General features: G+C 39.6%; 1 protein-coding gene across 3 annotated transcripts in view; it reads left to right on the forward strand.

The window, feature by feature from the left end:
- LPCAT1 (lysophosphatidylcholine acyltransferase 1) overlaps positions 1-27,666 on the forward strand; it is a 92,004-nt gene extending 64,338 nt beyond the window's left edge. The window contains exons 12-15 of one of the 3 annotated variants that reach the window (XM_061588568.1): positions 8,788-8,886; positions 10,941-11,079; positions 12,531-12,718; positions 24,947-27,666. In XM_061588568.1, coding sequence (XP_061444552.1) covers positions 8,788-8,886; positions 10,941-11,079; positions 12,531-12,691 — 399 coding nt within the window. In that variant the 3' untranslated portion in view covers positions 12,692-12,718; positions 24,947-27,666. Of the gene's footprint in view, positions 1-8,787; positions 8,887-10,940; positions 11,080-12,530; positions 16,404-17,023; positions 17,424-24,946 lie in introns of those variants that run through there. The other 2 variants (XM_061588557.1, XM_061588548.1) reach the window with 2 other exon arrangements.
- The last annotated feature ends 319 nt before the right edge of the window (positions 27,667-27,985 follow it).

The following is a 27,985-nucleotide window of genomic DNA, read 5'->3' on the forward strand; positions in this document are numbered from 1 at the left end:
GGAATTGGAGAGATTTTACGCACAAGTACAGGAAGAAATTGATCACACACCAAAACAAGATATGCTGATAATCATGGGGGACTGGAATGCAAAAGGAAAGAACTAGAAATTGTAGAAAAATGGGGCTTAGGAGATAGAAATGAAGCAGGAGAAAGACTTATTGAATTCTGTGAAGCCAGTAACTTGTTTCTTGCAAACACATTTTTTGAGCAACCGAAAAGACTGTACATGTGGACATCACCAGATGGTCAATATAGGAATCAAATTGATTATATAATTGGTAGTAGAAGATGGAGAAGTTCCATACATTCTGCAAAAACAAAACCAGAAGCAGACTGCAGTACAGATCATGAAGTGATAATATCAAAAAAAAGAGTAAAGCTAAAGAAGAACAACAAAGCAATCATAATGCCAAAATACAATTTAAATAACATCCCAGAAGAATATAAAGATCAAATAAGGAACAGATTTGAGGCTTTAACCTTAGTTGATAGAGAACCAGAAGAACTATGGATTGAAGTCAGAGACGTTATCAGGGAAGAATGCAAAAAGACAATACCTCTAGTTAAAAACAGAGAAAGACCTCAATGGATGACTGAAGAAACTCTTAAAATGGTTAAAGAGAGAAGGAAAGCAAAAGGCAATAGAAACACAGTCTGAACCTCAAATGCAATAATACAGAGACTAGTACGTAGGGACAAAGAGAACTATTACAATAGTTATTGTATAGAAATAGAAGAGGACAACAAAAAGGGAAGAACAAGAGCCCTATTGCAAAAGATTAGAGAAATTAAAGGAAAATTTAAACCAAGAGTAGGGGTGTTAAATCATCAACAGGGGAACTGACCAAGATAAAATAAAAGGAAGAGTGAAGCAATACACTGAACTATATAAAAGAGATGCAAGGATGACAGATTCATTCATGGAGGACTGGTATGATGAAGAACCAGAAATTTTAGAATGTGACGTGAAAGCTGCTCTTAAAATACTTAGAAGAAACAAATTACCAGGAACAGATGGCATATCAGTAGAGTTGCTGTAAGCTACTGAGACTGAATCTGTCCAAATTTTGATAAAAATTTGTCAATCGTTATGGAAAAGAAAACAATGGCCCACAGACTGGAAGTGTTTAATATACATCCCAATTCCAAAGAAAGGGGATCCCAGGGAATGCAATAATTATCGAACTATTGCCTTAATATCCCATGCATGTAAAGTAATGCTCAAGATGCTACAACAAAGGCTCTTGCCATATATGGAGCGAGAAATGCCAGATGTCCAAGCTGGATTTAGAAAGGGAAGAGGTACCAGACATCATATCACAAACATACGTTGGATAATGGAACAGACCAAGGAATTCCAGAAGGAAATCACCCTGTGCCTTATAGATTACAGCAAAGCCTGTGATTGTGTAGGTCATGAAAAACTATGGAATGCTTTAAAAAAAATGAGGGTGTTACAGCATCTGATTGTCCTGATGTGCAACCTATACTCTGGGCAAAGGCTACTGTAAGGACAGAATATGGAGAAACCAATTAGTTCCCAATCCGAAAGGGTGTGAGACAGGGTTGTATTTTATCACCCTACTTGTTTAATCTATATGCAGAACATAACATATATGGAAAGCGGGAATGGACCAAGATGAAGGAGGTGTGAAAATTGGAGGGAGAAATATCAATAATTTAAGATATGCAGACGATACCATACATCTAGTAGAAAGTAGTAATGATTTGAAACGAATGCTGATGAAAATTAAAGAAGAAAGCACAAAAGCAGGATTACAGCTGAACGTCAAGAAGACTAAAGTAATGACAACAGAAGATTTATGTAATGTTAAAGTTAATGAGGACATTGAACTTGTAATATTTTGGTATATAATCAATATTCAATATTTTGGCACAGTCATTAACCAAAATGGAGACAATAGTCAAGAAATCAGAAGAAGGCTAGGACTGGGCAGGGCAGCTATGAAAGAACTAGAAAAGGTTCTCAAATGCACAGATGTATCACTGAACACCAAAGTCAGGATTATTCAGACCATGGTATTCCCGATCTCTATGTGTGGATGTGAAAGTTGGACAGTGAAAAAAGCGGATAAGAGAAAAATCAACTCCTTTGAAATGTGTTGGAGGAGAGCCTTGCAGATACCATGGACCGCAAAAAAGACAAATAATTGGGTGTTAGAACAAATTGAACCAGAACTATCACTAGAAGCTAAAATGATGAAACGGACCATTGGTCTCACCTGAAGGGTGGTTTTCCTAGGTATCATGCCATCACGTGGGTAATAGCGCCATCTAGCGATCCTCCATGGCGCAGAGTGGTAAGTGGCGGTAACGCAGCCGAAGCTCTGCTCACGGCTGGAGTTCGATTGCAACGAAAGAAGGAAGTCGAATCTCTGGTAAAAGGGGTCGAGGTCCACTCAGCCTTCCATCCATCCATGGTCTGTAAAATGAGTATCCGGCATATGCTGGGGGGTAAAGAAAGGCCGGGGACGGAACTGGCAATCCTAGCCCATATATATGGTCTGCCTAGTAAACGGTGCAAGACGTCACCCTAAGAGTCGGAAACGACTCGCACTGCAAGTGCGGGGGCACCTTTATCTTTAGCATCCGAAGGCAAGAATGTACTGAAGTCAAGACCTGGGGCATCCATGCCCCTCCCATTCCAGTTCATTCGTGACAAGGCCGAAGTGAGATAACTGAAAAGGTACCAAGGGCTAACAGGCCTACCAGGAAGGAAAACAGAAGCACTGCCCCACATAACGCCAAACCACATTCATTCCTTTTTTTTTTCAATTAATTTTTATTCAAATTTTCAAAATCAAGACAATACAAAAAGAAAAACACAAATTAAAACTAATACAACAAAAAGAAAAAAAAAGAAAAAAACTATAGACTTCCGATTTGTCGTAGTTCAGCTATAGGTCTATAATATATAACAAACCTGTCTCTTGATAAATTATAAAATCAGCTTCCTCCAGCAGTTATCTTAGTTGGTATCAAATCTCATTAACATCATATCATTTTATTCTTCTACAAAAAGTCAAAGAGAAGTTTCCAATCCTTGAGATATATGTCCATCATTTTTTTTTCTAGATAGACATGTTAATTAATCCAACCCTTCAAGTCTATTAAATCCAGTAATTTCAAATCGCTCTTCTTCCTTTATCTGTGTTGATTCCATCTTCCATCTTCATGCACCCAATAATCTTGCTGTCATAGTCATATAATAAGAGTCTGATAGGGATTTCCTTCATCACAAATATTTTCTTGCCATCATTTCTGAACGTATCACTGAAGTATTGTTGCAGAACCACATCTCTGTTCCTCTTTTTTACAGAATGTACGAGCACATCTCTTGAAGGGTTTTTCATTGTCACAAAACAGGAATTAATTCTGTAAACTTTCTCCATTTCAAGTTCCATCAAATCCTTCCAGTCCATGAATTTTTTTCGAACCGATGATATCTTTATCTCCAATCTCTTCACCAATTCCTTCAGGGACAGCGCTGAATTCCAAACAGTAATATTTGTCTCCAGGATCCATCACAGCCAGGAAATCCAAATCTTTTTCCAAGACCATATTTAATCCAATCTCTAGGGCTTGAACCTTCCCTTTAATTTTTCTTTCATCCTTTTTTAATTTTCCAAATTTATCTTTGTTCTCCTTTCTCATAGAATCCTGAATTTCTTTCAGCTCCTGTCTCATTTCGCCAAATTCACTTATCACTTGTCTGTTATGTCTGAGTTCTTGTTTTGTTAGCTTAATCTCATTCATTATTTTCTGAAACATATCTAAAGAGAAAGTCCCTTCTTGTACATCCATGATCTCAACCACCTTCTTGATTGTCATTCTTAAAACCAAAAAAACCACAATCCCTTCAATTTCCAATGTCCCAAGCAAAGAGCAGTTTATTTCTTTATCCAGTTACAAAGGAGTTAATCTTTCAAGCCAGCTGACGTCACCCTCTAGACAAGACAAACTGCCTTATCTCTTGTATGTCCAAAAGTGCCAAAACAACTTTAATTCACAGCATCCAAATAATTAGTAGCAGGAAGAATGAGCAGATTCGTCAAAAAAAAAAAAAAAGTAAACCGGAAAAAATAGTCCCAGACATATATTACTCAAAAGTCTTATAAATCAAAAAAAAAAATTCTCTTTAAATTAGAAACCCCTCAGCCGTTTGTAATCTTTATAATGCTGAATTCCATGCCAGCTTTTTGCAATAAAAATAAAGATAAACTATTTATATTTTCTTCCCCTTAGCTCCGTGAATAAAAGAGAAAGCTATGACTCACCCAGGGTTTCTTAATTGCTGGTTTTTTGACAAATCTCTTCAGCTGTATTGATAACAAAATAATGAGAAAAGACAGGAAAATGCTTGCCTGTTAATCCGTTTTTCTTTGAAGAAAAAAAAAAGTCTCACTTAATCAGTTGAGCTGGTTGGAAATCCTAGCTCCGTCCGAGCTGCTGGAAGACCTTCTTTCACAGAATTCCAGCCTCCAACAAACACAACAAAGCTCTGTGGAAAATCTCTACGTTTCTTCCTTATCCGGAAGAAATTTTCCCCAGTCAAAAAGCCCTTCTGACTGTTTTTAAAACTGAAAAAGTTTCCACCAAGACGGGAGCCCGTCCCAGAGGCAGCACAGGCGGAGCGATCCTCCTGGGAAGTCCAAACCACATTCATTCCTAATAGAACCAGAAAGTCTTAACTCAGTCACATGCTTAACGCAGTATAAGTTTAAGAGAAATAATTTGAAAGGTGGTACAAAAGACTAAGGCATCCTCCAACAGGAAGGCCCGTGATGGCACAATACCTGGGAAAACCACCCTTCAAGTGAGACCAATGGTCCGTTTTCCCCAGATAGCATGCCATCATGTGGGTTGTACCAAAGCAGCCCCAACAAGGAGGGACCACCCACTGCTTACACATGAGAAAGGACCTGTTGCAGAACACGCCTCCCAAAAGAGGCATCAGCAGAGGCGTAGTGGTCTGTCTTGTAATGCTTGATAAAAGAATCTGGAGTAGACCATACAGCCGCGCTGCACATATCTGCAAGAGGTGCATTGGTTGCGAATGCAGCCATAGTGGCTGCTTACCTAGTCAAGTGCTCCGTTGTCTTACCAGGCACTGGAAGCTTAAGTGACTCGTAAGCCAGTGCAATGTAGGTGCACAACCAAAAAGGTAAAGTGGATTTAGAAACCTTCCCCCCCGCCGTGTCCGTGGGTGAAAGGATACAAACAGTGAATCTGTTAATCTTATGTCGTGGGTTCGAGACAGGTAGGTCTTGAGGGCCCTCTGAACATCGAAAGAGTGCCAGGCCTTCTCTAGTGGATGGCTAGGCTTAGGACAGAATGAAGGAAGAACAATGTCCTGGTTGCAGAGAAAACTGAATTGACTCTAGGATGAAAGACTGGATCTGGATGCAGCACAACTGAGTCCTTATGGAAGATGCAGAAATGGCGGTCCGATGCCAACACTCCCACCTCTGAAGCTGTTCTCGCTGAGATGATCACCACCAGAAACAGGACCTTGAAGGACAACAGTCGCAAAGGTACTGACCTAAGGGGCTCAACGGAGGTCGCTGCAAGGCTTGGAGGACCTTTGGTAAACTCCAGGAAGGAAAATGGTGACACACTGCTGAAGAAAGGAGAACAGCTGCCTATAAAGAACCTACAATCATCGGATGTGAGCCCCTTTAAGCCCCCGAAGAGTAATCAAGCCAAGCCTGGTGGCACAAGGTGTTAGCTGTCACTCCCATCTTCAGATCTATATGAAGACACTGTCAGACTTGTACCATAGCTCGTGGAAGTGGAAGAGCCCTGGAAGTATACCTGTTGGAGAAGGCGGACCATGCATCTGGTAGATGAGATTTGTTGACAACTGTCTAGATGCCAGCATGGTAGTACCCTTCTGTGAGCCCTGTGTGGATCAGCTGTGTCCGCTCCAATGCCAAGCCATCAAGCTCAACCAGTCGGGATCCGGGTGCCAGATTGAACCATGTAAAGGAAGACCTGATGTCATTGGATCTGATCTCAATGGCAGCCACCAGGATCTGCTATTAAGAAGAAGCCAATCTGAGAATCACAGTCGATGCTGCTGGTACGTATGGTCCTGTAGCGCCAAAACTTCCACAGTGCTGTGCCCGGGGAGGAACCAAATAGGAGACCGTCCAGTCTCTACAGGCCTCTGTGGACTCCATCCCTGTATCTAGGTACCACAAGAAGTACCAGGGAAGGTGAGAATTGTAGCTCAAGCAAACAGTTCCACTGTTAAGTTGTTGAAACTAAGCTGAAGGAGATAAAATGCTGCCAGATGCAATTTCCACTCCCTTGGGATCACATGTTGCCTGCTCAGCCAAACTGCAGTGTCCTTCCGAGCCCCACTGAAGTCATCTCTCTTCAAGGACCGCAGGAGTCCCTCGGCCCAATATAAAGCTAGTGCGATCTCCACCCAAAGAGAAAGAGTCCCAATGCCCCCTTTTCTAGCTTTTATGTAGTTTCACGCAGGAGTTGTCGTGACTAGAAGATGCAGGGGTCAGGTGGATTGCTCTCAGCTCCCAATACACAAGATAAAACACTGTAGTAAGTCTTACTAAACTAAATGTTTAATAAATGTAATATGAAATGTTAAACTGTTATTAGTCACCCGGGGAAGTACTGACAGCGGTCAGGACTTGAGTGGTCAATCCCACCTACCAGGAGAAGTGCACCTTAGGACAGACATGACTATGTAAGTAACCAAGAGTTTAGACTATGTGATTAATCTAGAAGGTATTTATGCAAAGCTAATGCACAGAATCCAGTTCGCTGAACAGCGAAATGAGCCTTAAAAAGGCTGCATGGAATTTGTAATAGTCCGCATCACCCAGGGATCTGATGGTGACTCCGCCTAGCAACCAGGTTCATTATGTTAATTCTGCTAAGTGTCGTTTAGCAAGGATGATTAAAAAGTCCCCCTCCATATGGCAGTCACCGGATAAATTCTACACAGTCCGTTATGAAGGATTGCAAAGGTTCATGCAGAGATAAGGAGGGCTGAAGCCTAAAACTGAAGCCCATGCAATTAATATATCTAAAGCCCCTATAGGGGTCACCAAGTTATGAAGCCTGCCAAGTTTACACCAACGGCCATGAAGGCCAGCAACTGTTTAAAGGGACAGAGAAGAGCTTTGAGCTGTAGCTCGAGAAGCCATTCATATATCTCAGGTACACCAAGGCCCCTTGGAGGGGCCACCACGTTATACCACTGTAGCCTCTGGGAACGGCCTGGTATTTGTTCATGCCTAAGGAAAAAATGGGAAAGCCAATATTGCTTCCAGTGAAAAAGATGGGGCATAATTCCAACAGAGGACTATGCCCTCTCACTAGCCAAAGCTTCTGGAGAAATAGCTGGACCTCTTTTCCCAGTTACTAGATGGAATGACAGGGTTACATCAGCAAGGAGTCTGGGCAGCAAACTAGGCCCTTTCCCCAGGGTTCTGAGTAAAAGGCTAAGCCCTTCCACAGTCACTGGGCACACTGAGAAAGCACCCATTATGTTCCACAAGCAGCATCAACACCTGCAGCGCCAACACCGACCTTGCTGCTCAGATGCAATTACTGAGGAGGAATAATTAGAAGGCCCAGGTTTGGCTGCTATACTTACCGTAGGACCACCTTGCCTACCTTAGGGTCAATGTACACCTTGTGTAGGCCAAGTTGCGTGCAACATTCCTCTCAGCAGAATTCCTTCTGACACAGGCTGTGTGAAACATGGAACGGATGGCTGCTGAAAAGGCTACTGCTGCATATCGCTGATGGCTGCTGAAATGGGTGCTGCTGCCTATCACTGACAGCTTAAGAGAGGACTATCGTTGCCTATCACTGCGCTGTGCCTAAATAACTACATTCAGAAAACCAACACAGGGTGATCCGGCCACAGATAAGTGCACACAGTAGAAGAAAGCGGACCCAGACCATATATCAATACCTGCACAGGGAGAGGAGTGTAGTGGAAAAAGAGGAAGGACAAACAAGAGATGAATTGATTCCATGAAAGAAGCCACAGACCTGAACTTACAAGATCTGAACAGGGTGGTTTATAACAGATGCTCTTGGAGGTCGCTGATTCATGGGGTCGCCATAAGTCGAAATCAACTTGAAGGCACATAACAACAACGTAGAAAGCACTTGTTTATATTATGAAAGATATGATTACTAAATTCAAAAGATCTTGTGTGCATGCCTTTTGCCTGTTATGTGAGCATATGTGGGCTCAATTATGCATCTTTTTGGCTGCAGATCATCATTTTTACCACAGAGAAATATAACACAAGGGCTCTTCTGTTGTAGATAAAATAAAAATGGTGACTGGTATTTTCATACACACTTTTTACAAATCAGACTGCATTTTTCTATATACGTCCTTGTGTATAGGAAGCAGGGTGACATCAAAAAGATAATCAAAAAGGTCATTGAATTTGTTCTTATGGGGGTGTGTATATGGACTACTGGGGGAAAAGGTACAGAATATATTTTTAGTGCATTTTTAATACTGTTCAGTTTTCTGAATTTCCATTCTGTAAAACAACTGGGAAGTATGATATTTTTCAAATGTTCAAAGGAGTTAGTTAACTGAAAATCAATAGTATTCATTTTAATACAAGTCTCTGGAAGTCTTCGTTTAGTCATTTTTATGTAGAAACCTTCAGAATAGCTTTTTATTTGTAAGTTTCAGAATTTTTTTTTCAGTGGGTGCTTTCTATGAAACTAGTAATACCGGTTTGATTCTTTCTTTTTGCAGAAGGAAGATGGTCTGATTGACTTAAGAGAATATGTAATTGCTTTGTCAGTAGTCTGTAGGCCATCCAAAACCTTGCAAACAATACAACTGGCTTTTAAGGCAAGTAACACCTTTTATTAAAATGCTTTATTAAAATTCATTTTTAAAAACAAAGCCTTTTTTTTTGCAAAACAGGTCAATTAATTATATTGACCCAAACACCATAACATCTGTCCATACCTGGTAATTTATATGATATCATCATAAACGTCTGTATAGTGGTCCCTACATACCTGTAGCCATGTTCACTCATGAGCATTTTAGTCTGCAAAATACAGCAGCAAATATATTGTGCCCTGTTTTTGCAAATCGGCAGGAGCATACCACCATGCTAATTTCTACCTCACAGACAAATTGGTAAGTAAGAATTAGTTCACATGTCCATGTTCATCATTTGATGAATGCAGCATCAAGTGGCAACTTGTAAGTGAATGAGCCATCACAGATGTAATGCCACAGAGACATCCTCTCATGCAAATTATATGTTACTGTATATTAAAAGTTTTATTTTGTGAGCCATGGCTAACAAATGGGGGGAAATCACCTCATGGTACCTCAAACAATGCTTCCCCAGAAGGGAATTCAGACAAAACAAATCAAAAACAGTAGGGAAGATTTGGGATTCTAAATAAGGATATAAGCCAGCCAGACTGAAGACCAAGGTGAAAATAGTACTGCTCAAGCCAGGCAGGAAAACAGCTGAGAGGTTAAGGTGAGAGTCCTTTGGAGTGTTAACTCTTTCCTGCCTCAAGCAACAGGAGAGGAAGACAATACCCTCTTGGTGTCCTGGTGCCCACTGGAGAAAGTTCATTCACATTTTCTTCTGTGAGACATTAAGCACTGAGAAATAAGTGATGTAAGTGAAAGCCAAGCTTTGTGTACCTTTTGAAGCTCCAAATTACCTGGGCCCAGAGTATCTGTAGAATCACCTTTTCCTGCATGTATGACCCCTTATGCTAAACACATCTGGGGAGATACTGGCCTGGATTAACTACAGTCTCCATATTGTCCGGGTTTATTTTTATTATAATATATTATAAAATATTTATGACATGCCGTTCTGTCCACCAGAACCCCCAAGGCAGCTAACAACAATATACAATATATCTAGTAAAATGTACAGCCCTCAAAGAATAAAAAGGCAATAAATCAAAAGACTCAAGGGTGAATTAAATTAAATGATCAATGCTCCCAAATGCTCTCTACCCCTCCCCCTTCTCTATTGTTGTATCAAACCTGTAGAATATGTTTAATTGGTCAGTTTCCTCTAGCAGATTTTGAGAGAGTGATATTTTAACTGGTATTTAGTAACATGATTGGCCTTTATATTTTATGTATTGTAATTATTTTTCTTTTTTACATCACCTTGAACACTAAGTGAAAAGACAACTGTGTATTTATTTAGAAACTAATGCTGCACCCTTATTACTATTAATTCAGTTTATATCCTGTCTGTCCTCCCGAAGGAGCACTGCTTTTGCTCGATTCAGAGCAGTTTATAACAACTAAAATGCAATATTTGCATAATAAAGCAACCATATTAAACAAACAAATACAAAAATGAAAACAAGCAGAGCAGATAAAGCCCTAAACAGGATTCATCATATAAAGCATTGTATGTCTGGCACGCCAAAGGTTTGTGAGGGAGAGTTTCCAAATAAAGCTCCTAGGTCAAGATATTGCACAGTCTGGATGTGGCCACTGAGAAGGGCCTTTTTCTTTGTCCAACTGATTATGCCTCTACCACAGGCAGGACAAAAAGAATGGCCGCCAGATCTTAGAGAGTGGGCAGGCTGGTGTAGGAGGAGGTAATCTCTAAGGTACCCAAGTAGATTGCATCAGTAAAAACGGTTCACGCTTGATTTACAAACTTCCTAAATTTTAAATGGAAAAGAAAAGTGTATCAGCATAGCTATTGTCAGGAAAGTGGAAAATTTATTTGACAAGGAGGAAAGCCTCAAACAGGTGTCTTGGGACAGGAAGAGATGTGTGGCTCTGCTCTCCCAACAGCACACATTGATAAATGTTTGGCTTGGGGTCCCATATTTAATGGGAAAACTCGTTTCAATGTTTCTTCGTTGGAACAACAAATCATATTTTTACATTTTTCACAGATGTATCAGTCAGAAATTGGAGCTCTAACAGAAGAAGATTTAACTTGCATTCTAAAGACTGCCATGGGTGTTTCAGACCTTAATGTGTCAAACCTTTTTAGAGCTATAGACTTTGCAGAAAAGAGGGAAATTATATATGGTAAGTCTTATGAAATTTGTTTTATCCGTAGACAAGGGGGACCTTTTGGTTGTGGGTTAGGAATATCCCATGAAGAAGAAGAGGATATGGGCAGCTGCCTGGGATACAGTGACTAGTACTACAGAGCATGGTCTCCTAGCTGTTGTGTCGTTAGGGAAGGGCTGTTGCTCAATGGTAGAACATTTGCTTTGCATGCAGAAGGTCTCAGGTTCAATCCTCAGCTTTTCCAGGTTGGATTGGGAATGTCCTCTGTCTGAAATTCTTGGGAGGCAGTGCCAGTCAGTGAAGACAATGCTAAGCTAGATGGCCTGACTCAATATAAGTCAACTTCTTATGTACATTAACAGGCTTTCTGGAATGACTATATATGGAGCATAATTATTTCTTTATTTATGTGGAAAATTTTCAACATTTATAGACTATTGTCAGTCTCCATCCTCAATTCACGCAGGGTAGTGGTGAAATCTAAAAGGCCTGGTCAGTGCCCCACATTAACTGTGTAGTTCCATAAACCTTCTGCAAATCAGTTTGGATTGTTCCGTGTTGGTTTTACTCAGAGGAGACCCATTGAAATTAATGAACATGACTAACTTGGGTCCATTAATTTCAGTGGACTTTCTCTAAGTAGAACTTAATTGGATACAATCCTTCGGTAAATGCTGTTAAAGATAGAAAATTTAGGATAGGGGACAGATTAATTGTTAATATTGTACTTGGTAGCTTTATTGTCTACGAGTCTTACCATCTTTTTTGGCAAGATTTTATAAGGGAAAATATTTATTTAATTAATTAAATTTATATCCCACCCTTCCTCCCAACAGGAACCCAGGGCAGCAAACAAAAACACTTGCTGCCACTACACTAAAGGTCCGTTTCCTATGTTGTGCGAAACGGACCTCCTGATAAGGTGGTATCTGCAGGAGGCCCTGACCTGCAGAGCACAGTGATTGACTGGGGTATACAAGGGATAAGACGGTCTTTCAGGTATCCTGGTCCCAAGCTGTATAGGGCTTTGTACACCAAAAACCAGAACCTTGAACTTGGCCCGGTAGCTTATAGGCAGCCAGTGCAGTTCTTTCAGTAGTGGGGTGACATGTTGGCAATACCCTCTCCCAGTGAGCAGTCTCACTGCCACATTTTGCACCAGCTGCAGCTTCCGGACCAACGTCAAGAGCAGCCAACATAGAGCTCATTACAGTAATCCAGCCTGGAGGTTACCAGTGCATGGACAAGAGTGGTCAGGCTATCCTGGTCCAGAAATGGCCACAGCTGTGTTACCAGCCAAAGCTGGTCAAAGGCACGCCTAGCCACTGAGGTCATCTGGGCCTCTAGAGACAAAGATGGATCCAGGAGCACCCCCAGACTATGAAGCTGCACTTTCAGAGGGGGTAAGATCCCGTGTCAATTATAAATGGCTTAAAATATACACTCACTTTTTTATTTGTTTCTAGATGATTTCCACAAGTTTGTAGAAATGTATCCAAACTTCGCGGAGGAGTATTTATATCCTGATCAGATGGAAAGTTGTCCTGCCCCTAATGGTTTCTGTACAGACTTCAGCCCAGAAATTACTGAAGACAGAAGAAATTACCTGCAGAAGAAACTGAATTAATATTCACAGTTCCACCATCCTCTTCTGGTGAGAGGAGTATGTCCTGCCTTGGGCTCTTCATAGTCACACAACTATAGAATTTGAAGTATATGAGGGGTGTGTAAGAGAGAGAGGAAAGTGTGTGTGTGTGTGTGTGTGTGTGTGAGAGAGAGAGAGAGAAAGAGAGAGAGAGAGAAGATTTTGCTGCATTAATGGGCATCTTCAGAATTCCTTCTAGGAAGATACTGTTTTTCCATCAGCATCTTTGAAATTAAAGAATGTATATGAACTTTTATTTGTGTACTTAAAAATAAGATGCTTGCATATTTATATTCCATTGTTAGTTCCATGTACAAAGTGTCCTACAGAGTGTGCATGTATAAAGAATACTGTAGCTCCTATAGTGTCAAGTGCACTTCGGTGATTAGTGTTATTCCTGTTTAGGGAATTGTTTGGGGTCAAGTTCTGCTTTCCTTCTTCATGTGAAGAAAGGTCTGTTTACTGGTGATTGTCGTCACTGCTCTTCTGAACAAGGCAGGCTCAACTTAGCCCTTCTGTTTTCATTTCAGTATATAGTTAAAGGAAGAAAAGTATGCAAAAATATTTTTAACTTAAGGATTTTTTTTTATTTTCCTTGTACTTTTTTTGTCTTTCAGTCTATAGTAGTATCAAAAATGGGAAGGGGGTTGTTGTTCCCTGGGTTGTGTGCATTCAGTGCTAACCCCCCCAAAAAATCTCCACCAAATAACAAAAATTCTAAGGAAGCTGAATTCTATATAAATCATGAAAATTAGATGCATTTCCACATTTTATATAGTTCTGCTTTTCCTTAACGTGGGCAATGATGAACTAGGCAGGTGTGAGAAACACTGGGTGCCAGTGTTATCTAGTGGTTAGAGTGTTGGACCTAGACCTGGGAAGACCTGAGTTAAATCCTCTCTCAGTCACAAAACTCACCAGCTGACCTAGGGTTAATCACACACTCTTAGCCACACCTACCTCACAGGGTTGTTGTGAATGTAAAATGTAATGGGAGGAACACTATACACTGCCTTGAGCTCCTTGGAAGAAAGGTGTTATATAAACTGCCCAGACAACTGGAAATTCATATTAATGCTCCCACCCAGTCCCCCTAAAAGCTGCTGAGATTTCATTGCCCACATACTTTCAAGTTTGTCTTCATAGCCATAAGGGTTAGAAACATTCATTTTGAAAAATGAAACCTGAAATTCTCAGGATGCTGAACACTGCCCTAAATTCAATTTTCTCTTCTTCATGGGTATGATCACAGAATACACACAGCCCTGGCCATTTTCCTGTGTTTTCTGTTACTGTTCCATTCAGGTTTTCCTGAGGAGGATAATAAACAAGGTAGATTTATAAACAGCTTCAATGGATATGGCATTTTGCACAGAAACAAAGTAATGCATAATGGAGACTGAACAGGCATAAAATAAACTCTGGCTAACATCAGAAAACCAAAATTTGCTGCCCTGGGCTCCTGCTGTAAGGAAGGGCGGGATATAAATCAAATAATTAATTAAATAAATAAAATACTCCCTCCTGAGCATCTAGACAACACAAGATTTGACTGTACAAATTTTCAGAAAGAACTCGCAGTGATATCTGATGCTGTTTTTCTACTGTCCCATAGCTTTGCAACTCGTTTTCATTGCAAAACACTTTTCAAGTGGTCACTTACATGATTTTACTGATCTAAAATGTGTTCTCCCCATAGTTCATTTTTAAAAATTGATATGGTATAATTTGTTTTCCACTAGCTTTCTAACCCCTTTTTAACATATAGAGAAGTTAAAAAAAGAGAACATCTGCACTTAGAGGTGTTTTATGTATGCATTCGTATGCAGTTGGAATCATGTAACTGAGCAGCTATTTAGGTTGCCATAGCATTTGAAGATAATTTTTTTCTTATATCTCCTAAAGTCCTGAAGTATAGTCTTATAAAATGTTACAAACTGATGGTTTGTTCTCCATACCATCTGTGTGCTTGCATGATAGCATTTCACCTTCCTCTCATTCCCCTGCAACCCCCAAAATCTGCTCTGCGTGGATGAGGCACACTTACCATTATGCCAGTAAATATCCTTGCCATTGATTCGTCCCATTTCCCACAAACGTTTTCACTCTCTGCTCTTGCCTTTCATACACTAGACTTCGCATCCAACTGCCATATACTTCCTTCTTACCCACCTACCCCACTCTAGATGCTTTCATATTAGCATTAACTCTAGAATTGCCACTTTTTGTCCACTCACTTTCTCCTAGCCATCTACATGGTATCGCCAATTTGTTGTACTGCCTTTTCTGTGCTTTCTCCATTTCTTTTTGATAGCTCACCAAATTCACTTTTTTTTTGACAGAACAAAACAGTAAAGCAATCTCTAGGCTTAGAACACCTTAGTGCTACCCTTCCATCAATTTTATGAGCTTTTTTGTCATGTGCAGTGACATTAGCCACCCCACCATCATATCGCTTCGCTATTGCCTTTCCAGTTGCCATTTTTAGCAGTATGTTTTTTTTACTCTTTCATTTTGGTGGTTTTTTAAAAAAAACATTTTAGTGCAAATCTGAAAATAGATGCTCACAGTTGTGGAACATAGCAGGGTACACACACACAAACTGCTACACCCCCTAAAGTGTGCAAAGCTAGTTACAATTCTGCATGTAGCTTAGAATGGAAGAATAGTAACTGAATAACACTAAAAATAAACACTGGCAGTGTGAAGGCATCCTATGTGTCATTTGTCTTTTCATCTAACATCCCACATACACCATAGAATATGAAATAAAATGTTCTTTTATTTTTATTTTTTGAAACAAAAGCTAAACTTCATTCTAAAGAGATCAGACTGCTGGTTTATTTACATGCCTGTTCTATTCAGAGACTAATTTCCTGCTCATTATGGGCAAAGCTAACGGAGCCTAATACCAAACCTGAATATTTGTGCAGATAGTCCTATTGAAACTGGTAGGGTGGTGTGTTTCAACTCTGGGACCAAAGAATCAAGGATACTTCTGTTATTGTTAAGAGCTGTTATGATCACTTCAGCCCTTCTGTTAGTGGGAACAGCTTTTGATAATTTCAGCTTGAGGGATGAATGACTATAATATAGAATTCTACTTGAGTGAGTGTCACAGCATTTTCTTACCGCCTACTGAATTTTTTCCCTAACTTTCTGAAGCATAAGGATTTTTATATGGAGCAATGGCTGGGGATCTTGTGCTATCAAGTTAATTTTTTTGCTGTTGGTCCTCTTCCAAAGAATTGCTTAGGCTCAGCATTCTTGATTTTGCAAAGCATGTGGAGAAGTAGGTAAAAAAAAAAAAAAAAACAACCCTGTAATCCTCCTCATGGAATGCCTTCGGAATTTTCACAGGCAAATTCCATATAGAATCTGAAATGTATAATATCTTTTTTGTTTAAAAATTAAGTAGATAGGATGGGATAGGGAAACAGCAGATGAAGGCTATTTTCAATAGGTTTCCTATGGAATTAGTCCTGGAATGATGCTTATTCTCTCTTTCTCACTTTGCCAAATTTATATATGAAATGACACATGTATCATCATTTGCGTAGATTTATCATAGTATGATTTCAGCCATGTTTTATGTGAGTTTGGATCAAGTGGGCTGTGTTAACCACAACAAAGCATCCATTTATGAATTTGAACCACCCTGGGAATTGTGCTAATTCGTTGCTAACAGCATTTTCCAAGTATTGATCCTTACATAGCCAAAATGGTGCTATCCATACACAAGAGGAGATGTATCAGGAGGCTTGGGGGAACCTCAAGGTTTGCAGAAATACCTATAACAACCTGGGGGGGGGAAACTGAATGGGGGGGCTTAAAACAGCCCAGTGAAGGCTGAACATTCTCAGTGGCCACAAAATGCTGAGTGTCTGTCTTAAACTATAATCTAGCACTTTGTGCATGAGCTAGAAGACACCCAAGTGAAGTTTCAGGCTTGCATGCTTCCCTCTCCTCCTCTCACCTGGCTGGGAGAACAACTTCTGCCCCACTTACTTTCAGTTTCCATGAATCCTGGCTGGTGTATAACCCAAGGATCACAGTTTACAAGAAATTCTAGTTGGTTAAGTCTGGTAGCTTCATAACCCATGGTTTGAAGTTGGCTTGGTTTTAAACCATAATTCCTAGTTCATACATAACAAGCCAGGATCCCTGGAAATAAAGTAAGCATAGCAGAAGTCCTCTTGGTTGAGCAGGAGAGGAGGAGAGCATGCAGTTCAATGTACATAGTGCTAAACTGTGGTTTAGTGTTGCACCTGAACCAGTCCATTCTTAACTGCTAATTCATTTTTTGCTTTTAAGGGGGTATAACAGCTGGAGCCTTGTTTAGGTGGAATAGACTCATGCAGTTTTGACCCCTTCAACCTCGACAGGTGCAAACTTCATAATATAAATAAAGTTCGTTGACTCCTTTTGAGGCAGCAAAAGAGCTTTCAAGTGTGGTGGACATTTAAAAATATACTTCTGCATGCAGAGCTGTAGCGAAATGGTAATACAGATACAATTGATCGTGTTTGTATAGCCTCATTTATTCTCAGAATTGTCAGTATAACATAAAGTGCATGATCACTTCTTTGTGTATCATACATTTACCCCATGATCAATGCCAGATATATCACTACTTAGCATCACAGTAGCATCAGAGACGTACTGTATCTGAAGTACAGAAGTACCCAAATATGGGAGGTCAAGGTGAAATTTTACAATACAGCTGTCTACAGAATTAACATGAAACCTAACTTTGAATTGATGAAACTGCAAATTTGGTCGATCAAATGAATCTCTGTATTCCTCACATTTTCTGCAGTCTCATATTGAAGAGGCAGAGGGCCAATAATTAGATGAATAAGGCAAAATATGTTGCATCAAAGTTTTCTGGTTATCATTTAATTATCTAATTGCAAGGTTACAATGCAAAATTACTCTGGCCTCAACTTCTCAGACATGGCAATATCTATTTTAGTTCTCTATCTAAAGCATCATTGTTGCAAGATAGCTTTGTTTTCAGAACAAATTCATTGTTTTCTAGCCATCTGTATATTTCAGGATCAAATTTATTTTTAGTATGTGACTATTCCATTAGTCTTCTAATGGTGCAGTTTTTCTACATTCCTTTAGGATTAAACTAGCTGTACAAAAAGATCCATAAATGTTAGTAGCTCATAGAAATAATTCCTGGACTGTGCCCATATACCTGTGCTGTGGCCTAAAAGTGAAATAATTAACACGTACCTGCTTTCTGGAACTTTTTAATTTACCACAAATGACAAGGTGAATGGCTATTGACAAGATTGGGTTACAGAGAACTTGTAGCCCCTTATCTTTTGGTCTTCGATTTATCTGGAAAGTGACCTTGAGCATAAGTATTGGTAGTATGTCTTGTCATAATTATTATGGTCTGTAAATTAAGCATTCAGCAGTCCTGAGTAGACATGAACTGGATTGTACTCTTAGTTTCTAATGACCACCCTACTCTGTGATCTTATGCCATGTCAAACCATAAGTAAGCTCTGTTGGGTTCAATGGGACTTACACCCAGATAAGTGTGTATTAGATTGCAGCCTAAGATTGCAATTTACTTGGGAGAAAGTCCAGTTGAACTCATTGGGGCTTCCTTCTGAGGAAATATATAAAAGATTGAGCTTTAATTTGCTCCTTTGGTTTTGATCACCGATTAATTCAATCCACTATGGCCATTAATATTGTTCCTCAATGTAGGCTGCAAGGAAGAAAACCAAGGCATAAAATGAGCATCCACGCCCTTCAAGAACCTATTAAGCGAACTTGCTTTCAAACAACTCTCAAGAAACATCTACCTACGGAACTCCCTGAAAACATTGAGGAACACTGGATTAAACTGAAGACTTCCATTATTGCAGCATGTGAACAAACTATTGGATACCAAACTGAGAAACATCAGGACTGGTTTGATGAGAATGATAGTGAGATTGAACATATAATTGACAAGAAAAGGAAAGCCTTCCAGATATGGCAAAAAGATACTAACTGTGCTGCTAAGAAAAAAAATCTATGCCAGTGCAAAGGCTGAGGTCCAAAGAAGAACTAGAGAACTTAAGAATGCCTGGTGGATAAAGCAAGTTCAAGAAATCCAGCATTTTGCAGATGCTCATGATGCACGCGGCTTTTTTAATGCTACAAAGGCCATCTACGGACCAACAAATTACGGTACAAATCCCTTACGTTCAATGGATGGTACCAAACTTCTAAAGCACAAAGAGTCTATTGCACTGCGTTGGAACGAGCATTACCACAACCTCCTTAATCGTAACTCTACTGTGGCTGACGAGGTCTTCTCGCAAATCCCACAACAACAAATTAGAGATGACCTTGCAGTATCCCCTAATTTGTATTAAGTCAGTAAAGCCATTAATCCAATGAAGAATAACAAAGCTAGTGGACCTGATGGGATTCCTGCTGAAGTCTTTAAAGAAGGTGGGCCTGAATTTACACAACAACTTATTAAGCTCATCGAAAAAATCTGGATGAGGGAGGAGATCCCGGAAGACTTTAGGGATGCCATAATTATCACTCTTTTCAAGAAAGGTGATAGAACAGATTGTGGGAACTACCGAGGCATCTATCTTCTAGCTACCGCAGGTAAAACCCTTGCAAGGATCCTCGCAAATCGCCTCCTACCTATCTCAGAAGACATTCTCCCGGAATCCCAAAATGGTTTCTGCCCTTCCAGGGGGACAGTGGACATGATCTTCACTGCACAACAGCTTCAAGAAAAATGTAGGGAGCAAAACCGACCTCTGTATATGGCGTTTATTGATCTGGTAAGGCCTTTGATACTGTAAATCGAACTGCTCTTTGGACCATCCTTCTGAAAATTGGATGCCCTGATAAATTTGTGAATAGTTTGCGACTCCTCCATGACAACATGACGGCGACAATTTTGGATAACAATGGCTCTCAAAGTGATCCATTCAAAGTGGGATCAGGCATCAAACAGGAATGCGTCATTGCTCCGACCTTATTTGCTATTTTCTTCACCATGATTCTACACCTTGTTGAGGGGAAACTTCCCACTGGCGTGGAAATCACATATCGAACAGATGGAAAGCTTTTAAATCTCAGTAGGCTGAAAGCAAAAAGTAAGGTAATTACAACCTCTATCGTAGAACTTCAATATGCCAATGATAATGTAGTCTCTGCACATTCAGAGGAAGATCTTCAAACTATCTTAAATGTCTTTGCAGAAGCATATGAAAAGCTTGGCCTCTCGCTTAACATCAAAAAAACCAAAGTGCTTCATCAGCAAGTCCGAACCAATCCCTCTGTAGCACCATCAATCCAGCTTAATGGTGCGACGCTGGAGGATGTTGATCACTTTTCTTATCTTGGCAGCCATCTCTCTGTAAAAGTTGACATCGATTCTGAAATTCAGCATTGTCTGAGCTCTGCAAGTGCCGCATTCTCCCGAATAAAGCGTAGAGTGTTTGAAGATCGGGACATTCGCAGGAAGACCAAAATGCTTTTTTACAAAGCCACCCACCTTACTGTGTATGCCTGTGAAACATGGACCATCTATAACGCCATTCCCAACTACTTGAAAGATTGCACCAATGCTGCCTCCGGTAAATTCTGCAAATGACTTGGGAAGATAGGCGGACTAATGTTAGCGTATTAGAAGAAGCAAAGACCACCAGTGTTGAAACAATGATCCTCCAACATCAACTTCGCTGGACCGGCCGTGTTGTTCGAATGCCTGATCACCGTCTTCCAAAGCAGCTACTTTACTCCCATCTTAAGGATGGAAAACAGAATATCGGTGGACAGCAAAAGAGGTTTAAAGATGTTCTCAAAGCTAATCTAAAAAAGTGTAACATGAACATCTAGAACTGGGAAGCCTTGGCCCATGGGCATCCCAATTACAGGTCAGCCATTATCAAAGGTGCTATGGACTTTGAAGAAGCATGAGTACAGGGAGAAAGGGACAAACAAGCTACGTGGAAGGCACATCAAGCAAATCCTCATCGTGACCATCTTTCATCTGGAAACCTATGTCTTCACTGTGGGAGGCTGTGTGGATCCAGAATTGGCCTCCACAGTCACTTACAGACCCACTGTTAAAGACCTTACCCTGGAAGACAATCTTTCTTGGCCACGAGTGATCGTCAATGAATGAATGAATTAATTAATGTTCAGGAATGCACTTGTTCAGTATGAGATGATACTGATTAGTCCCAGAAGGATAATTGATAACAGGCTGCCTTTAATCCAAATCAGACCCACCTTGGTGCTGCCACTGGCCCCCTAATTGCCAATTTCAGAGGGAAAGAGGATTCTAAGCTATCTGAGGTATGTTGCCCTCCAACATAACCTTTTGCTGACCAGGGCTGTAAGAAATGTTCTAGTCCTCCAGTTTACTGCATACCCCTCCTTGCAAGACATCTTCCTCCATATGCTGGTTACAGCCCAGTTGTCTCTTCAGACTTTTTCCTTCTCTAAAAAATAAAGCAAGTCTATGACATGCGCCAATGCTCCCAAACACACCTACCTTCCTTTCTTGGATTGATCCTTCTTTATGTTTTCTACATCCATTCAGAATCTAGAACATTCAAAGTCTGGGGCATAAATTCATGTTGACATATTTAGCTGGAGAGTGACTAACACAGGCCTCCTATTCTTCCTAGGGAAAACTCTTGAGCATTTTATTCTGTGGAAGTTGCTTAACATGCAAAATAGCTGAACATGTCTGAAGGAAGGCAATATTCCTTAGACAGTTTTTTAAACTGTCCTAAGCAAGGAGTGCCTTGTTACTATTACTTTATGAAACTGCATCTGTTCATGTCACAAATTACATGTTACATGATGTTGCTTCCCTACTCAAGCGTCTTGCTACAAAACATTATCAAACCAACTAAGATAAACAAATGTAATGAGGATTATCTCACGAAATAGGATTAAATCTCTTTCACTGCTCTTGCCTTCCTTTTGTTTCATTAGAGGCTTGCTGCTTAAGGTGATAAGTGTCCAGATAAAGCTATCACAGTGACAATTCATGATGGCAACCTTCAATATTTCAGGATAGGGAGAACTAATTGTTTTTCAGCAATCCTAAAAGTGTGAAAACAGTCTGGGATGAATTTCAAAACATGGATTTGACTTACAATGTCCGATTTTAAAGTCAGTTGTTTTTCAGTCACTCAGTAATTGGCTGTGCCTCAGTGGTTTCTCTCACTGTGGTTTCTCATCATTGCCATACTATACAGTATCACTAATCTCTGCAGAGAATTGGTTTCCCATTTTAGAAACATGAGCAGGAATAAAATCCTTAAAATCTTTGTTGACTTATATTCTCAACCTGCCATTTCAGGTCCAAAGTAGAAATGTTCCCCATACTCAAGAAGTCAAAAGAAGGTAAATCTTCCTGTACTTAAAAGAAATATAAATATATTTTTCCATCCACTGATCTCATTACAAATTTCTCATGTATTCTTTCACCTCTTTTTGATGCTGACATTCAAATGTTACCAATCTTATCATGGACTTTTTACAGACTCCTGCTAACTTTTATGGGTTTTAATTTTCTGCTTCCTGAATAATTACTACTGCTTCATTTTGATGTGAGCAGCAATAGTACATGCATGACATGCAAGTCGTTGCACATCAGCATCGCCACTTGAATTGTGAGTGAAAACTAGTTATGTAGCATCCTGGACAAGCCATTCCTTCTCCTAGTTAAGGGTTTCATCATTATGAATGATGATGATGATGATGAAGGGTTTCAAATGCCCTCAATCCAGCAGTTTTCTCATCTTTTAAGGGTTTGACTTCTGGCTTTTTGCATGCTAAAGTTTCTCTAACATCTTTTTTGGGGGGTCACAAGAACTGAACCCTTAACTGATCCTGTGCAAAAGTCTTTGCAAGACAAAGTTCTGGAGGAAAGGTTGTGTAGATATCAGGAATTCTGCCACACAAAGCCACGTCTTGATACCCATACTGTCTCTCAGAAATTCAGAGAAGTGGGAAGAATTTTAATACTTGGCTTACTGCATAGCCATAAATCTTCAGCACTGTTAACAGCATATGCAGTACTTTTTTAAGTAGCTACTACATAGTCCCTGGTCATCTATCTCTAGCCTTTGTTTTCAAAATTAATAATGGACTTGCCAGCGCTTTTGGTAGCAAGGAGACACTATAAACTTCCATACTGTCTCACCTACTTGACTCTAATTGCTCTAGTATCATAGTGCCACAAAAAACCAAGGGCCAAGTCCAGAGGGTGATTAGAAATCTTGAGCTATAACATGGGCTGTAAGGCAGATATGGGAAATACTACCTTGAATCCCAGATTTAGCTTTTATTCCAGGTCTGCCTCCTTTTCTGTAGGCATCTGTATTTTCAGTTTTACTGTAGAAAATGAGGAGGAAAATACCCTAAAATAAAAACACAGAGCTTTATCTTTACGCATGTAAAGCTTAAAAGGCTCAGTCATCTTTAGAAAACTGTTCAGGATCCAAATAATCTCAACTAATTCCATTTATATACAGTAGACCTTTGGACTTGTGTTTCTTAAACTGCAGTTTCTACCTGCCCCCAAGCTCTGACAAATTGCTTTTGAAAGTTAGTTTGTAATATGATATTGGGTAGGGTGTTCTGTATATAGGAAAGAAGGTTAAAAAAAAATCTAAAAGATATATTAAGTCCATGGGTGTGCTTAGATCCCAACCATAATTTCATGTTTCTAAAAGCACCTAAGGTAGGAACAAGCCCAAAATTTAAGCGAACAATTACTATGTTGGCAAACTGCTAGAAAACAAACATCTTAATTTACAAGTCATTTAAAAACCCATGACATGTAAAAACAAAAAGGGAGACTGACATATATCTTTTAATGCTTATCAAACATGAAAATCTCTTTTAGAAGATAGTATAAAAATCTTGAAAGCTCTTAATGCATGCATTTTCCACATATCTCACACCTCTTACTGTGAAAATCAATCTGTACACTTCTTGGAAAGCAGAAGTATGAATAAGCCAGCATTATGTTTAAACTTTCTAATTAAAAAATTGGAAAACAAATATTCTTATATAGGATTTCACAAGTAATATGATACTTTTAAAATGTCAAATTGCTGTAGCTGGTAAAATATTTTTGTGTTCTGTTTACATTGACTACTATTTTTTATGATTACTTTTAGGGGAGTAAAAGCCTTTCAAAGTAATAATTGTTACACTTTCAGAACTTTTAATAAGTAACTAGCTCCTCTTAAACAAGCTCTTTAAGGACCAAGGCTAGGTAACTACATCTGTGGGTCTACACATCTAGCTTTGTATGAAGTACTTTATAAGTTTCAAATTACAGCAGTTTATTGAAACTATCTCCAAGACAGTTGCAGTGGGATCATTTTCTATATCTTTTTGTAATTTCTGGTATCTTCACAGGCATTATTTTGACGGGGGCATTAAAACATTGAACCATTAATTACTGTTTTTCAATCTTTTAAAATTATTGTGAATATAAGATCAAACTGAAGTGGCTTGTTTATATTTTATAGTGTATAATATTACTACACTGATTTTTTTTAAAAAAATAAGCAATTAAGTTTAGAGGAAAATTACGAGTCTCTTGAACAAGCCAGTTTGGACACTGCTTTGCTATTGCTATACCCAATGTGGGTTACTGACTAAAGGCAGAATAAATCTCTAATTGGACCGATAACCTTTGCTGATACGACAATATCTTTATAGTCAGACAGTTTAAGGTCTGATTTGAGATGGATATGGATGTTCCGGACAAAAGCACCACATTTTTCCTGCATGCTACCCATTGCCATTTTAGATGGGAACCACTTCCTCCAGATACATCATGATGACCATCTTGAAAATTCATTTAAGAACCTTATCTACTAATAACTCAGCTCCTAAGGCACTTAAGGGCACAATCTTGATGTCTATATATACATTTTCTGGGTCAAAGAATACAACTATGCCATTTAGAAAAGTGGCAGATGATTATTTGGTCAAAAATAAGCAGATCAATTATTCTGAGAACCCTTCCTTAAATGTCTTCCACCAATTTCTTATCTTTATCAGTGTTCCATACAATTTCATGTATTTGTAGATCAATAACGGCATAATAATTTCTGCTGTGTGGCTTGCACATAGAGATAGTTATATGGAAAATGTATGGCAACTACTTGAAGGGGTCCAGGTGGACCAGTGCACTAACACAAGCAGGCATTGTGTCATCAGGCACCGCCGACTCTTTCCTGAAGACCTCGCATCTCACCAGAACAAGGCATGCTTACCAGGTGACAGCTTTGGCTCTGGCAAAGCTCCAGGACAGTGCTTCGCTGCACACTGAAGGAGCGCACAGTGATGAAGCCAAGGAGGCATGGAGGCAGGAAATGGTGCAAAAGAGGCCAACATTCCAGTACTGGGATACGATTTTTAAAATGGAAATTCTGGGCCTCATCTTCACCAATGAGGGGAATTTTCCTTAATGTGTAGAACGCCTGGAGGCCTTGGTTCCATGGTTCTTTGCTCTTGACCACCACAATTATGAACAATGGATCCCATGACCTTGGTTGCATGGTTCTTCACTCTCAACCGCTACCGTTATGCACAGTGGATCCCAAATACACATCCAAGACATGGAGACTACCAGCACCCATTCTCAAAGAGTTTGAGGAGTACAATCACTGGGTCATCCACAAAACCAACAACATCCCAACTGACCAAGCCCATGAACAAAACAATGAAACAGTCAAGGGTTCAGGGGGGTGCAGTCAGACTGACCAAGAATCCTTCAGTCTTCAGGAAATGGATGGTCTCAGGGCCTGAACGAGCAAAGTTATTGAAGGAGTTTGAAGAGGACTACCTCCAAGTGATGAGTTACTGGCTTTAGACACACAGAATATTTTGATTGAATCTGTGGTGAACAAGGTGCAAACAGTGCATAGTCTAGGAGAAGATTGGGATGACAAATACTTCAAAGAAATGATAACTGTTGACACACAGTCCATTCATGAGCCAATTAAGAAGAATGCCCTTCCTCTCTTAAGTTGACCAAAGCCAGAAGCCAAGAGAAAACAAGCAGGAGAGATCTTATTAAAGAGAGATGTTTCTCTGTTCTCTCATTTGTACAGTGTGATGCAGAACAGGGTGAGTGATACGAGTACATTCATCAGCAATGACGACTATCCTCCCCCCCCCCATCATTATCTGATAGGAAAGAAATCTGATCTGCTGAGCATTCTGGCCAAGAAAACCTAGAATAATCCTCCTGATTCCATTAACGTGAAGCTTTTTGGTGGGGCTGCTGTTGTGAACTTGCTCTCTACCACCAACATTGTGACATTTGATGAGTATGCTTATCAGGTATTTGTTCCACACATCATAAAACAATTAGAAAACTCCAAAAGAGTTGATATGAGACACATATATCCCCAACAGCATCAAATAATCAACTAGAGAAAAGGAAGGAAAGGGTGTTCGGAGAAATGTTGGAGCTGTCTGGTGAGCACTCGACACAGATGTAGTGGTGACCCTCATTGGCATCACTTGATCACTCTATGCCAAGTCTAGGTTGCATATCAGGGTGGAATATGGTGCACCAGTGAGCAAGGAACACTCACCTAATCCAGAATGTTGGGGCTCTCGATGGGGACAGCCAACTAGTCAATGTAGCAGCAATAGTTGAAGTGGATGTGGTGCTAGCTGTGCATGCAAAAAGGCTAGTTGGCAGTCCACAGAACTCTGCCGTCGTCACTGTGAGAAACTGAGCATAAACTGCATGTTTTGTGTGTAATTACTATGTACCATCACATTTACAGTTAATATAATTACAACAGTATTTTCAGTGATTGTTAGATTAACACTATTCCTTCTTATTTTGCTTTTACAACTTTTATGTAGTTTAATTTTTGTATTAATTAAAAAACTGCTTTTCTAAATGGTATAGTTGTATTCTTTGATGCAGAAAATGTATATTTAGACACCAACATTGTGATCCTAAGTGACTTAGAAGCTGACTTATTCGTTGATATGGGTTCTTACATGAATTTTCAAGATGGCCATCGTGATGTATCTGGAGGAAGTGGTTTCTATCAAAAATGGAAAGCTATGGCAATGGGTAGCATGCAGGAAAACGTTGGTGCTTTTGTTTGGAACAACCACATCTATTTGCCAAGCTGTCTGACTATTATCCTACTTGTACTACTCAATGAGGAAATTAATAAGTTTTACTTTAGCAGCAGTTACATAAATTGTATACATTCCACAGCCATCAGTGCTACTGAATCAAGTTTTTCTGTATTTAAAGGGAAAATATAACTCTAGGGAGTTTTCTAATGCTGTATCTGCGTTCTGTTACGCATGATGTATTGTACTGATTAAGCTAAAAATCCTGGAACCAACATTTGTGACACAGAAGTACATTTTTCCACTGAGTTTGTTGTGTACATGTACATAGACAATTGTCTTCATGATAAAATAAATGACATCAGCCATAGTTCATCTAGTTGGATCTGCAGTCAAGACCGCTGACTTGCTATGCCAGCAAATAAACACTTTCAATTAAGACTGTGTACCAGCAGTTACATCAACACAACCTCCCAAGCTATGATGTCATGTAGGCACTGCACTGGATTGGAGTGGAAGTATAAACATTTTACAGTGCTGAAATATTTCATTTCATTGTCTACTGAAATAATCTTTCAAAGAATGTTACTTTTTTGTACAATGTCTCAAGTTTATACAGTCTGACTGTACATGATATCAGTACTATTCACCAATTTCCTAAAGGAAATACCTCACTTTGAGCAAGCCCTTTTTGTAACCGTCAAGTGAGTGGAATTCTGTGTCTTTGTTACTGATTGTAAAGTGCTATAAACTGAACCAAGCCAAGGAACAAAATAATAATGGCTTTTGTGGTTTACGGTTATGAGACATGCTGATTTCCTTAAAATAAATCTGGTGTTTGTTTATAAAATGAGAAAACTGTCTTCATTCAATGTTTTGCCCTATGAAATCATTGCTCATTTTGCCTGGTTGGTTTTTTTTCTTTCTTTTGACTGGCTTTCTGTAAAACAAATTTTCAGTGTGAAGGCAAATTAAAAGGAGGAGGGGAAGGAGAAGCAAAGAATTGGCTATCCTTTGTTTTTTGTTTTTAATGTTGTTGCCTTTTGAAACAAAGCCCACAAAAAACAAGAGAGTGTGTCTGGAGCGATTCCTGGGACTCATTGTTCCACATTAATGATGAAAGGGAACAAAGAATCTCTAGTTAAACCG

This window comes from Rhineura floridana, chromosome 1 (assembly GCF_030035675.1).
Source record: "Rhineura floridana isolate rRhiFlo1 chromosome 1, rRhiFlo1.hap2, whole genome shotgun sequence".
Taxonomy (NCBI): Eukaryota; Metazoa; Chordata; class Lepidosauria; order Squamata; family Rhineuridae; genus Rhineura; species Rhineura floridana.